Source organism: Pongo pygmaeus, chromosome 4 (genome assembly GCF_028885625.2).
Source record: "Pongo pygmaeus isolate AG05252 chromosome 4, NHGRI_mPonPyg2-v2.0_pri, whole genome shotgun sequence".
Classification (NCBI taxonomy): Eukaryota; Metazoa; Chordata; class Mammalia; order Primates; family Hominidae; genus Pongo; species Pongo pygmaeus.
The window spans coordinates 145738830-145753722 of record NC_072377.2 but is presented as its reverse complement, the minus strand read 5'-3'; the positions used below and the strand labels follow the sequence as shown (position 1 = coordinate 145753722).

The window sequence follows — 14893 nt, the reverse complement described above, 5'->3', positions numbered from 1 at the left end:
TTCTTTAATGAAACGGAATGGAGCTGGAGTCTTCAAATCAACAGCCTGTGATTTTGAAAAGTTGATAAATTGAACACATATTACTTTCATTAACGAGTAAACTTGAAAGTTGTATTCATCAAAATGGACATGATAAAAGGAGACTAAGTATGAACAAATAATCAAAGAAAATGTCTAATCTTAAGTAGGAAAATGAAATCAGCAAAATCTTAGAAAATCTATATAGCACAAAAAAAAAAACCAGACACTTAATATATTGATAAAGGACTAACCTTTATCCTAAATGCTCTGAAAAATCTACAGTTTCTTAATTGAATCCAAAACCATTTACAAAGTTGGACTTTTCCTCCTGTCATTCACAGCGCCCCGGATGCTTAGGGATAACAGACTTCAGGAATTCGAATTCATTTGTCCCGGTGCCTCGCGTCAGAAACACTTCATACTGGTAGCTCTGGGATAGGGTCTCGGTGCCGCTCACGTCCACCAGATGCCCTGGAAAGGGGCCCTCGGGCACCGAGAAGCGGCCCACTGAGGCCGCCCTGCTCCTCCTGAGCAGCCGCATCGCCACGAACAGGAGCACCGAGAAGAGGAAGAGCGACGACACCGAGGCCAACGCCACCACCAGGTAGACGATGAGCAAGTCGGCCTGGGCTTGGGCCGGGGCCGCCTCCGGGAGAGGCAGGTAGGGCTGGGAGAAGCCGTCCACCAGGAGCACGTGCAGCGTGGCGGTGGCCGAGCGCGGAGGCTCGCCATTGTCCTTGACCAGCACCACCAGCCTGTGCTTGGCTGTGTCACGCTCGCTCAGCAGCCTGGCAGTGCATTGTGAGCCCACACACGCAACAGCCCGGGCTCCGTGGCCTTGAGCAACTGCTACGACAGCCAGGCGTTCTGGCCCGAGTCGTCGTCCACTGCCACCACCTTGGTCACCTGGTAGCCCGGCTCGGCGACCTGGGGCATCAGCTCGGTGCAGGGCGCGGAGCCGTTCTGCAGCGGGTACAGCACGAAGGGCAAGTTGTCGTTGGCGTCCAGCACCAGCACGCGCCCAGCGCCTCGCTGCTCGGCGCCGGGGAGCCGCTGTCTGAAGCGCCCACGCGGAACTCGAACCCCTGCAGAGCCTCGTAGTCCAGCGACCTGAGGGCGAACAGGTGGCCGTTGTCTGTGTTGATGGAGACCAGGGAGGCGAGAGGCAGGTGAGGGTTCCGGGGCTGCAGCAGCGAGTAGGTGACCTGGACGTTGGTGCTCGAGTCTCTGCGGTGCTGACGCTGCCAATATGCAGGGCGGGGCTGTTTTTCTCGCGGACGAACTGGGTGTAGGAAGTTTGGGTGAAGGCGGGGGCGTTGTCATTGACGTCGGAGACCAGCACCGTTACGTTGTACTCGGTTTTCAGCCTAGGAGTCCCCAAGTCCGTGGCCGTAATGGTGATGTTGTACTCGGCTCTAATCTCTTTGTCCAGTGGTCCTTCTGTTAACAGCCAGTATAAATTCTCAACGGAAGGTTTCAGCATGAACGGAACATCATTTTGAATTGAGCAAACTATTCTTCCATTTTCCCCAGAATCTCGGTCTTGAATGCTGAAAAGAGCTACAATGGTCCCGGGAGAATTTTCACGGATGGGGCTTGTGAATGAAACCATGGTCAGTTCTGGAGAGTTATCGTTGATATCTACCACCTGTATTATGACAGTCCATTTTCCAGAAAGACCTGCCCCATCAGAGGCTTTAATATCCACCTGATATGACACAATTTTTTCAAAATCTAATTTTCTGATTATTTTAATTTCTCCCCTTCGTTCATTAAGTGCAAATGTCTTAGAAATCTCTTCGTCACCATAAAAAAATGAGTAGAATATTTCACCATTAATTCCCATGTCTGAATCTCTAGCGGAAACAGTGGCAACAAGGGATTCCAGGGGGCTGTTTTCTGATATCTGCACCTGATAGAGTGGCTGCACAAACTCAGGTGCATTGTCATTAATGTCCAAGATTTCAATGAGGACCAGAGCAGTCCCAGTTCTGGGAGGAGTCGCGCCATCTACTGCCATGAGAGTTAACCTGAGCTCAGCCTGCTCCTCCCGATCCAGGGCTTTGTCCAGAACCAGCTCTGGGTATTTTCTGCCTTCACTGCCATTTTGGGTGAGAGCGTGGACATGGGAGTTGGGGTAGATGGTGTAGTTTTGGTTGTTATTGATGCCCACATCCGAATCTTGTGTATTTTTCAGAGGAAACACAGTTCCTGGAGGAGTATTTTCCATGATTTTCAAAATAATTTCTGCTTCTGGGAATATAGGGGAATTGTGTTTATGTCACTGACCAAAAGTTTAAACCTCCAAAGGTTCTTCCAGTAACACTTGGAATTGAAGCACACAAGGCTCAGTGAGTCTACACAATTCTTCCCGATCGAATGTCTCATTTACTTGCAGGTCTCCGGTCTGAAGATTCAGCTGAAAATATTTTTTGTTCTTGTTAAAAATGACCCGAGCCCTACGCTGGTATATTTCTCTTACTTCTAGCCCTAGGTCCTTTGTTAGATTGGCCACAAAAGAACCACTTTCTGTTTCTTCTGCTGCAGTGTAAACGTTCCACTCCGGACAAGTCTGAGACAGCATAACAAAGAGAAGCAGCACTTGCCTTAGTCTAGGAAAGTGCTCCTTTTCAGCCTCCATTTCTCCAACACCAGCAGCATTCAGGGTCCTGATGCCTATGTTGGGTCGGTAGGCAATCTGCTCTGGGAATCAATCCTTGCAGCAATGCAATTTTCGGTTAAGAAAGCCTCTTCTCTTTGATGGATCTAATGAATTCTAGCACAGTAGATGAAGAGATTCATTCTAACATTTCAGGAGTATAAACTTATGTGATATACTAGCTAAAGCTGGTTTATTATGCAAACTCAATAGGTAGCTTAAGGAGTTGTGGATAACTTATTTGTGAATATTGCCTAAGGACTGTGAGCTTGTTATGTTGACTTGTTACAGTATCTAAAATAATTTATAAAGAGCATCACCATCTATTGTTAATACTGAGATAGACACATGTTGAAGCTGAGAGTCACTGAGACCTTGAAGAGGGAGACAGCCACGATCATGGACATAAAGGCTGAAGTTAAAGTAAAAAGTAAAATGCAGAAGAAAATATGTTAAGTTCACCTGAAATAGCAGGTTAAGCATTCTCCCAACTGGAGAAGATCTCAACTCATTTTTAGTAAGCAATCATGTATCTCTTGGGGATTCATTGGAATCCTGAAACCCTAGCATGGAACTGAAATTTTTACTTCTGAGGAAAGAGAAAACATTTTGGGGGAGGAGGTCTTCCCAAATGTACCAACTTTAGCCAATGTTTTACTCACAATGTTTAAATAATAGACACTGTTATGTGTTGTGGCATTCTAATTATCTAGCTAACTGAGAAAACTAAGGATGAGCCAAGTTGAAGAATTGTGGTTCACATTGGTTTCTCTTAAGATATAAATAACTCAAATCAACATTCTGCTTTAGAATGTTTTCTTCTATACAAACAAATTTGATTAATTAAACTTTCAAAATATGAGAACATGCCAGTCATGGGCAAAATCTGATGGACAAATTTCCTTATAGAAATATTTTGGTCATGGATCCAAATTCACTATTATAGATTTACATGTCCAAGAAAACGTGTCCTGAATGTCTATGCATTTTTTAATATTAATGGGATAGAAGCTTGTGCCTATGTCAGTAACCTAATGAATCAAAGTTAGTTTTTCATTCCCATCTTTCATCTCTTGGATAAAGTTTCCTCTTTCTAAGATCTTAGCTCCTAGGCTTGGCAGAAACTTAAATTTCTTTCATGAGGCTTTCTAGCAACAGAGTATATTAATTAAATATTTATTATTATAACTGAAATCATGAATCAATCCATATGATCTATAAATTGGTGTTATTTATGGAGCAAGAATATTTTACATTACATGACAAAAATAATTTTGTTCACAGTGAGCTTAGCAAGTAATTTTTAAAAGAACGAGTCTGCTAAGGAGGGTATGATGATCCTGAGAAAAGGTACAGACACCCAAAACCTACAATTTCAGTGTTATTATTATTTTTTAAATTAAAAGTATTATTTAAAAAATAATCATGGGACATATAAAATAATGGAGGTAAAGTTAATGAGACATTTCATAAAGCCCTTCATAGCATTTATCTGTTGAAAGACCTCATAAATTATTTACAAATTTAAATTTTGTTAAATAAGCCTCTAGTATGGATTTATTATCTCTAGGCTTGGACATCCTGTATTTCATTCATTAAGTTAATATTAGAAGCATGCAATAAAAGACCAGGGTTTCAAGGTAGATAGTCTAATTGAGTACTCAAGGTTGTACATACCTTTCAAGTCTCTTTTGATTTCAAGAAATCCCCCTTCAAGATAGGTTAAACAAAAGAATTTTACTATTACCAATGGAGTCTTATTGTAGAACCCAAGGGCAATTAGACATTGGAGACTTAGGAGGGACTGAACTTAGGTGGACAGGTCTAGAACTAAGTAGCTATTTTAGTCTCTACTGTTTTCTAGGCTTCTGCCTCCTCCACTCTTATTCCTTTTCACTTTTACTCTTTCCTTCCGTTTTCTCTCCCTCTTTTTCTCTCTATCTAGAAACTTATAAACATGGCTACCTCAGCCCACATTCAACACTTATTCAAGAGGAAAAAGTAGATGAATTATATCTCAATCACAAATTTAGGGGTTTGGAGAATGTAGCTATTCCAGCTTAAATCAGGAATCTATCACAGGACCAATAAAAAATGATCAGGGCTCATGCCTGTAATCCCAATTTTGGAAGCTGATGCGGTATGATTACTGGAGCCCAGGAGTTCAAGACTAGCCCGTGTGACATGGCAAGACCTCATCTCTTAAAAAACAAAACAAAAAAAAAAAAACAAACGGGGTGGGGTGTGTGTGTGTGTAAGAAAAGAAGGCCTGCAATGGAATAACCATCACACTAGTGATCACCTCTCTTAGGTAGTATAGAGAAGTTCTCAGACAAGAGCATGAGCTGGATATATACATCTTAATCCAAACAAGGTTTTGAATTTATTTAAATAAAACAACTTCTACTAGCATATATATGGTTCACAAATAATTATGAAAAAAAAAAACCCTAAGTACAGGAAAATTCTCTGCAATGTTTGCCAGAAAAGTAGAATGAAAAGATTACAGGTTTTTAAGAAAGAAACCTAAATTAGATAACATCTCAGAAACCAACCTAACCAGATAACAAGCAATTATGTTTTTATTCATATCATGCATTTCCCTCTATAATAATATTCTCAATTATATAAAAACTGCTTTGGATAGAGGATCCACAGTCAGAACACTCAGAAAATATGAATGAGCCCAGTGTGCAATTAAACTTGAAGGGAAAATAATGTGTATGTGAATATATTATTTGAGGTTGTATTTCAAAACAAAGACTAAGCAAATTCCGGCTCTCTCAATTTTTTCACGGTTAAAACAACAACAAAAAATAGACTTAAATTCTTGTAACTTCTGAAAACTCTTGAGTAAAATGCAGTTACCCAAAATGAAAAAATCTACATAACAATGAATAAGATTTCAAAGAAATAGACTCATTCTAAAAGTTCTGTATCATAATCAGATCCCTAATTGAATTCCATGCCATTCAGAAAGGTGGGGCTTTCTCCATTTCGCTGTCCCGGGGCAGGAGATTGGGAATTACCGGCTTCAGGAACTTGAACTCATTTGCTCCTGAGCCTCTCTTCAGACACACCTCGTACTGGTAGCTCTGGGACAGGGTCCCGGTGCCGCTCACGTCCACCAGATGCCCTGGAAGGGGGCCCTCGGGCACCAAGAAGCGACCCACCGAGGCCGCCCTGCTCCTCCTGCACAGCCGCACCGCCACGAACAGGAACACCGAGAAGAGGAAGAGCGAAGACACCGAGGCCAACGCCACCACCAGGTAGACGGTGAGCGAGTCGGCCTGGGCCTGGGCGGGGGCCGCCTCCGGGAGCGGCAGGTAGGGCTGAGAGAAGCCGTCCACCAGGAGCACTTGCAGCGTGGCGGTGGCCGAGCGCGGAGGCTCGCCATTGTCCTTGACCAGCACCACCAGCCTGTGCTTGGCCGCGTCGCGCTCGCTCAGCAGCCTGGCGGTGCGCACCTCGCCATTGTGCGCCCACACGCCGAACAGCCCGGGCTCCGTGGTCTTGAGCAGCTGGTACGACAGCCAGGCGTTCTGGCCCGAGTCGCCGTCCACCGCCACCACCTTGGTCACCAGGTAGCCGGGCTCGGCCGCCCGGGGCACCAGCTCCGTGCAGGGCGCCGAGCCGTTCTGCAGCGGGTACAGCACGAAGGGCGAGTTGTCGTTGGCGTCCAGCACCAGCACGCGCACCAGCGCCTCGCTGCTCAGCGCGGGGGAGCCGCGGTCTGTAGCGCCCACGCGGAACTCGAACGCCTGCAGGGCCTCGTAGTCCAGCGACCTGAGGGCGAATAGGTGGCCGTTGTCCGCGTTGATGGAGACCAGGGAGGCGAGGGGCAGGTGCGGGTCCTGGGGCGGCAGCAGTGAGTAGGTGACCTGGGCGTTGGTGCCTGAGTCTCTGTCTGTGGCGCTGACACTGCCGATGTGCAGGGCGGGGCTGTTGTTCTCGCGGACGAACAGGGTGTAGGAAGTTTGGGTGAAGAAGGGGGCGTTGTCATTGACGTCGGAGACCAGCAGGGTTATGTTGTGCTCGGTTTTCAGCCTGGGTGTCCCCAAGTCGGTCACGGTGATGGTGATGTTATATTCATTTCTGATCTCTCTGTCCAGTGGGTGCTCTGTTACCAGAGCGTAAAAATTCTTGAAGGTAGGCTTCAAGACAAAGGGGAGGTTGTCCTGAATTGAGCAAACCATTCTCCCATTGTCTCCAGCGTCTTGGTCTCGTATGCTGAAAACAGCGACCACCATCTCAGGTGAAGAGTTTTCCGGTATGGGGCTGGTAAGAGATGTCATGGCTATTTCTGGCGGGTTGTCATTCACATCTACAACCCGAACTAAAATGCTTGATTTTCCAGAAAGGCTCCCACCGTCAATGGCCTGAATGTTTATGATATAAGATTGAATAATCTCGAAATCTAGAGGTGCTTTTAAATAGACTTCGCCAGAAATTGGATGGATTTCAAATGTTTTCCGTACATCTCTGGAGACGTGGGAAAATGAATAAGACAGTTCTCCATTTATTCCTGCATCTAAATCTGTAGCAGACGCTTTGATGATCAAGGAGTCCAGAGGGCTGCTCTCAGGTACATGAACTTCATAAACTGGCTTCTCAAATTCAGGGGCATTGTCATTGATGTCCAGGACCACAACGTTAATCAGTGTAGTCCCAGACCTGGGCGGAGACCCGCCATCCATGGCTGTTAGCGTTAAACTAAGCTCAGACTCCTTTTCTCGATCCAGGGATTGGTCCAGTACCAACTCTGGATATTTTCTGCCCTCATCGCTGTCTCGTAATTTAAGGTGGAAATGGGGATTGGGACTTATCGTATAGTTTTGAACACCATTCTTTCCCACATCCAAGTCTTGCGCACTATCTATTTGGAATAAGGTTCCTAGAGTAGTACCTTCGGAGATTTTTAGAAGTATATGATTGTTTAGGAACGTGGGAGTGTGATCATTTATGTCTTTGACCAAAAGCTCAGCCCGAAAAAATTGCAACGGATTTTCAAATAACACCTGGAAATGCAATATACATGGCTCTATGAGATCACAAAGTGCCTCCCGGTCCAGCTGCTCATTTAAGAGCAAGTCGCCATTCTGTGGATCCAATCGCAAATAAGGTTTATAGTCGTCAAAGATGACTCTGGCCCCCCGTGCAGCCAGGTCTTCCACATTCAAACCCATGTCTTTCACCACGTTGGCTATAAAGGTGCCGACCTCCACTTCCTCTGCTATGGAATAGCTCCAGGTCTCAGAACACACCAAAGACCCTCCCAGGAAAACAAAGAAAAGCAGCACTTGCCTTGTCCGCTGAGCTCTTCCCTTTCCCGGCTCCATGGCTCCTTAGCCGAACGTCTTTCTGGCGAAAACGTTTCAACTCAGTCTCTAGCAGCTCTTAAAGTTGCTCCTCTCACCTATCAGCCTGGACCTTTGGGAATCTAGAAACTCGTAATCCTGTCGCGGAGGTGTTGATGGTACCCCACCTTTTGAAAGCCTGTTTTCTCCTGGTTTTCCAGCGCTTTCAGTTCCCATGGTTAAGGGAAACCAGAGCATCTGCGGTTACAAAAATTTCACCATCTTATCCTGCAGCGCCACCATGCGACTCTGCAGATTTTCAGGTTTTAGATAAATTCCAATACGTTTCAGACAAAATATTAATTTTTCTTGTGTGTTTGTCTATAAATTTAAATTATATTCTCCTCCTATATGCCTATTTTCCGAGTTGCATTTTTGTGATATGTGATGCTATTACCTTTCCATCATCAGCCACAATCTGCTATAGCTGTAGTAGATATAAGAAGCATATTTAAGTTGTAGCCCCTGCCTGAAACGAGTTATGATCTCTCTGTGAAGACAATATATTAAACAACTAAAGATAGTGAAGAATACTCTTACACGTAATTAACTTAGTAGGCAAGAGATTTTTAGGAAAATTGGAAATGAGGATTAGAGGTCTTAGCTCTCTCCACAACTACTCTTAGAAAAGAGGAATGAGATCATGTACTTGAAAATGAACCTGGTATATGAAAATAGTTGCTTTGGAAAGGTTGGACATTTTAAGCTGCATAAATGGTACGATTTATTTAGGGATACTCAGTAGGAGACTTAGCTGGCAGGAGTAGAAAATAAATGCTCAAAAGTAATGAGTAAAATAAAACACTTTTGGTTTTTAATCTAAAAGCAAGTCCAGTTAAACATTTTTTAAAATGTGAACAAATTAGACCTCAGTTTAGTTGTGAAACTGAATTTCATCATTTGCAGACCCAGGCTTTACAGAGGCACAATTCTAAATAGGTTTATATATCTATTAATTAGTTAGTTTAGCAGATAGTTATTGAGAACATACTTTGTGCAAGGAATGGTTATAAGTGTTAGGGGTAGAATGGTAAACAGACATAGTTCCTGCCATGCAAGAGGGAGACAGAAAAATGACCAAGTATTTTAAATAGAGCACAATGAATGTCATGATAAAGAAAGTTCATGATACTATAAGGGCATAGATGATGGTCATCTAACCAGAATTTGGAAATACAAGACAGATTTTTCTGGAGAAAGTATACTCTAAATTGATACCTTAAAAATTAATAGGAGTACTTTAAACAAAAATTGGGTATGGGGTAAAATTGTTCAGGAAAACTAAAAACAAGATTGTGCAAATGCAAATAAAGAGATGTATTTGGAGGAAATAAAATAAAATCAATATGGCTAAGACATAGAGCAAGAGGAGAGAAGTGGTAAGAGTTGAAATTGGAAAGATAAGCAAATATTTTGTAACTATGTCAAAGCATTTGGACTTTATGCCAGTAGAAATGCAGGGTTATTAAAGGGATTATAATTAAAACAGAAAAGTGACATGATTATGTTTCTACTTTTTAAAAAGATTATCCTGTTTCAGAGTTGAGAATAAATTAGAGACGAATAAGATTTAAGGTGAGAGATTGATTACAAATGGTTGCAATAATACAAGTAAGAGGAAACATTGGCCTCAGCTAGAAATGCAGTGAAGGGGTTGTGTTAGAATGATAAAACAATAGGGGATGTGGTGATAAACATAGAAGGAGTGGGGTAGAAAGGCATGAAGGTAAATGTACTTTGTCTTCAGGCTTAGGGAACTGAGTGACTGTTGGTTCTATTAACTGATAAACACAGGAAGAGCAGAAGAAAGAGGAATAGATATGGAGCTGGTGAAGGTATATTTAGTTTTGAGGAAGGGAACAGCTTTAATTTTAAACGGATGAGTTTGAGCATCCACATAGACAGTTATATAAATTAGCTTCTATTACATAAATGTAGTTGAGGAAAGACGTTTGGGCTATAGAGTCACATTTGGGATTTATTGGCATAAATGGTGATTAAAGCTCTTCAGGAAAGATAATAAGTTGCAGATTAAAAGAAGTATATTTGAATTGGTGACTTCAGACTTGATGTAGTTTTCAGAGACTACCATCTCCAGAGAGAGGCCATAGTTATAGGTGACTAAGCTAGAGTAGAAGTGAATGTCATTAGAGAGGAAGAAGGCTAGAAACAGAGATAGGTCAAACTCTTGGACCCAGAATTGTTGCAAGGGATGGGCAAAGAGGAAAACTATAAGAAGTCACATTTAAGAGATAAAATGTCTTTACACTACTTCTTTCTTGTCATCTGGAATAATTTAAAATTAAACTGATATCAAGTTGAGTTCATGCTCTCATTTGACGACTCCTACATGCAAAGACCATTTAGGTTTGCCAACTTCCTTCAGTACCTTAAAGATATTTTACTTTCTATTTTTTTCCATTGCTACTGTTGAGAAACATGGAGCATAGCTGTCAGTCTGTCATGTGTTTGAGGGTTCAATGTCCTTTTCCCATGGCTTTTGAAAAAAAAGATTTCTCTTTTTCTTTGGTTTTCTGAGCTTTCAATATAATGTTTCTAGATATGGATATCTTTTTAAATTTATCCTGTTGGTTTATTTAGGTCTCTTAAATCTGCTTGTTGAAGTTTTCATCAATTCTGAAGAATTCAAATTATTATTTCTTTAACTATTGCTTCTGATACAATTTTTCTCTTATCTCCTTGGGTTCTGGTTAAATATATGTTAAACTCTTTTACTTTGTCCTCTGTTTCTAATATTCTCTTCTGTATTTTCCATCTTATCAACTTTCTGACCTACATATTGGATAAATTGTATCCTCATCTATCTTTCTCTTCAGTAATTATTTGTTTAGTTGTATCTAATCTTCTATTAAATTTTCTAGTCAGTTTAAAATTTTGATTATTATAGTTTTTCATTTCTAGGAGTTCTATTTTGTTTTCTAATCTGTCAAATTTTATAGCATTTTTCCCTGTACACCTTCAAGTTTAACTTTTATTTCAATTAAAGTGCCTAGCATATTATAGACTGTGTCTGATAATTACAATATTTGAAATGCTTGCAAGTTTATTTTTATGTTCCTTTTTTCTGCTGGCTCTCACTCATAGTGTCATGTTCTCTTGTGTATGCACTTATCTTTGACTGTTTAAGAACATAAGAAATTAGTTGTATGAATCATTTGAGGCTTAGAGTGAATAAACATTCAAACATTCAAAAACTGGGCGACAGAGTGAGACTCTCTCGAAAAAAAAAAATCTGTAAGGTCACATTCACATTCACTATAAGAAGTCAGATTTCGACTGGGTGTGGTGGCTCACGCCTGTAATCCCAGCACTTTGGGAGGCTGAGGCGGGCGGATCACCTGAGGTAGGGAGTTCAAGACCAGCCTGACCAACATGGAGAAACCCCATGTCTACTTAAAAAAAAAAAAAATACAAAATAGGCGGGCGTGGTGGTCCATGCCTCTAATCCCAGCTACTAGGGAGGCTGAGGCAGGAGAATCGCTTAAACTCAGGAGATGGAGGTTGTAGTGGGCAGAGATCCTGCCATTGTACTCCAGCCTGGGCAACAAGAGCAAAACTCTGTCTCAAAAAAAAAAGAAGTTAGATTTCATAAAAGATCTGCATTTGATTCTATCAGTTCCTGGGAGAACTGTCAATGATCACTTTAAATCAAGTTTAAGGCTAAAAATCAAGTTCGAGGCTGAAATTCCCCACAAGCGTTCATCCATTTCCAGTTTACTCTCACTCCAAGGGTGTGGCTCTTAGGGATCCATGCTTATTAATAGAGGTTCAAGTTTTCCAGGATTCCCAAGGAAAAAGTAGACTTTGGTCTTGCTTATCTCTCTGGGTTTCCTTTTAACATTAACTCTAACCTGACAATATATTAATATCTTAATAGCTAATTGTTTTCAGTGAAATCATTGTGCTACATAATTTTTACCAACCTTGTTAAAAATGTAAAGTCTCAGGGATATTGTTGCAACTCAAAATAACAAGTAAACTGTTAGCTTTCATATTCTATGGGCAACTGATTATTTTGGAAGGCTAAGAAATAATAGTATTTTTAAACAACTTCAACTGTTCAATGCTAAATCAATTCTATAATGACATAATGAATTGAAACAATCTCTTGGAAGAGACAACTGCCATTTACATTGGTATTCATTCTCACTTCTTCCTATACTCCTTATTCCCTTATATATACACAAATAGCTTTCCTATATTCTCTCTTCTCTCCCTTCATAATGTGTTTTATATATTTGCATATTTCTATAAATATAAGATATTGTGTATATCACCGTACTATAAATCTTTGTCTCTTTTTTCTTTTAAAACATTTGAGATTTATTCATGTGATTGCATGTCTAGCTAACTCCTTTTGATCACTGCATAATAATCCTTCACTAACATGTTACACATTTTATCAATTGCTTTACTGATGGATATGTAAGTGGAGTCCTATTCTTCACTTTCTCAGGATGAATATTCTTATATACATCATTTTGTAAAGCTCTTTAAGAGTTTTCTGGCTTACACACTCCAATAGAATTGCTGAATTATAGAGTACATATATATTAAATTTTACTAAATACTATCAGAAATCTCTCTAAATAGGCTGTACATGTGATTTCCTATTATTCCACTTGATATTACCCAAATCTCTCATCTTTACTAATTTTAGTGTATGTTTCACCAACTAAAAGGGTTGAACTTCATTTAAAGCTATTTTCAGACTTTCTGTTTTCCCTTTTTTTGAATTTCCTTTTCCTTTGTCTTAAAAAATCCTATTGTCTCTCCTGGCTTTGTTGTTGTTGATTTGCAAGAGTTATTTGAATAATGTAAATATTAATCTTGTCAGTTAAAATACTGCAGGTGGCTTCTCATTATCATCTGTTAGTTTGTCTGTTAGTTTGTCTGTGCTATCCTTTAATTTTGAGGCAGCAATATTCATCAATTTGTATTTTCCTTTTTTGTGCTTTAAAGCCTTGTTAAGAAATCCAAACCCAAACTAAGATGATATGAATATTTTTACCTAGATTTATTTCATCTCTTCGAATTCAAATATTTCAAATTCACCTATTACATACATATGAAGGTTGTTTTCATATGACATGAGATGGGGATTTTGTTTCTGTATATAGTGAGCCAATCTCCCCAATAACGTTTGCTAAATAATCTCTCTTCTCCACCAACCCCAGTTATTATGATACCTCCTGTGACCAAGTTGTCTTATATAAAAGGATCTGACCCTGGATTCTATTCTATCTGGTAGTCTATGAGTCTGTTCTTGAATCATTCAGATAGATTTACCTACTTCATATTTGTAGTATGTACTAATATCTATAATGTAAGGCATTCCCTCATTTTTCTTTTTAAAAATTATCCTAGCTCTTCATGCAACTTGTTCTTCTATATTAATATTAGAAACCATTTTTAGATCCTTTACTTATGGATTTCACTGGAATTGCATTGAATTTATAAATTATTTTGGGAAGCATAGATCTTTATTAAGTTGTTCTATCAAGGAACTAGCATCTGTCTCAATTAACTCAGACATTTAATTATTTCATTTAATGTTTTATTGACATCATTCACTTTTCCATAAAGGTTTCCTGACTTCTTTGTTAGCCTAATTTCTAGAAACATTATAGTTTCAATACTATTTTAAATTTTCATTTATAATTGATAATACTGAGGTTAAAAATACACACTTTTATTTCTCTTTCCATTTCACTTTTTTCTACCTTATTCTAGTCTTTCTTCTCTCTTTCTTTAGTTTTTACTTACTTCAGTTTTTACATTAGCAGTGACTTAAGAGCATAGTTTTGCCTCTTATGACTCTGAGGGAAAAAGGGGACCCAAATATTCTTTTCAGGATTTTATTGTTTAAATGTCAATTTTAAGAAATCCACACAACAAATAATTACTTGTTACAATGAAAAATAAAATCAGTGATAACTGCATGAAGTAGAGGGAAGAAATCTAAGGAAACTGGAATTTGTTTCACCTATTTCACAATGGCAAGTGAAATTCCATTTTACTACATCATCTGGTCTATAATAGTATTTAATCTTGTAAGAGCAATTTCAAAATGTATATGCACACTAGCCCTATATCCATACTACATTCTAGTTATCAAAATCTCTATCTATAATCTTCTATAAAACTTCTTTTAGAGCTGAGATATAATATGTTACATGATGAGGCATCTATAAACCATAAATGCCTGCCCATTCCTTCTTTGTAGGCATCTGAGAGAGGCCACGAAGTATTAATGATGTTTTATATTTACTCAATAATTAATAGGAAAATGAAACTAAATCATTTTCTTTAACAGTTTGAATCTTCATTTCAATTTCTTATGAAGTTCTTGCTTTGTACTCATCTGATGGATGGCTATTTTACCCAGGATAAGACCCTAAATTATTTTCTGCTTTAGTAATAAACAACACAAAATTTAAGCTAGTAAACACGGTGTATTTAAAGAAAACTAGGCCGGGCATAATGGCTCATGCCTGTAATCCTAGCACTTTGGGAGGCCAAAGCAGGTGGATCACTTGAGTTCAGGAGTTCGAGACTAGCCTGGGCCACATGGCAAAACTCCATCTCTACCACATATACAAAAATTTAGCTAGGCATCGTGGGCGGGTGCCTATAGTTTGAGCTATTTAGTAGGCTGAAGCAGGAGGATTGCCTGAGCCCAGGATGTCGAGGCTGCAGTGAGCCAAGATCCTGCCACTACACTCTAGCCTGGACAACAAAGTGAGACTTTGTCTCAAAAAACAAAAACAAAAAACTAGCTAAGGCGGGCAGATCGCTTGAGCCAAGGAGTTCCAGACCAGACTGGGAAACATGG

At 40.0% G+C, this 14893-nt stretch overlaps 1 protein-coding gene and 1 pseudogene across 1 annotated transcript; both read right to left on the bottom strand.

The window, feature by feature from the left end:
• Positions 1 to 208: 208 nt before the first annotated feature.
• Positions 209 to 2662, bottom strand: LOC129037318 (protocadherin beta-15-like; annotated as a pseudogene).
• Positions 2663 to 5040: 2378 nt separating this feature from the next.
• LOC129037316 (protocadherin beta-18) lies at positions 5041 to 11915 on the bottom strand. The gene has a single exon (XM_054489304.2). It carries the CDS (start codon positions 8017 to 8019, stop codon positions 5653 to 5655), a length of 2367 nt encoding a protein of 788 aa, XP_054345279.1. The 5' UTR covers positions 8020 to 11915; the 3' UTR covers positions 5041 to 5652.
• Positions 11916 to 14893: the final 2978 nt, after the last annotated feature.

Excerpts from the sequence above, each read along its gene's own strand:
- LOC129037316 (XM_054489304.2), bottom strand. The coding sequence starts at position 8,019 with ATGGAGCCGGGAAAGGGAAGAGCTCAGCGGACAAGGCAAGTGCTGCTT.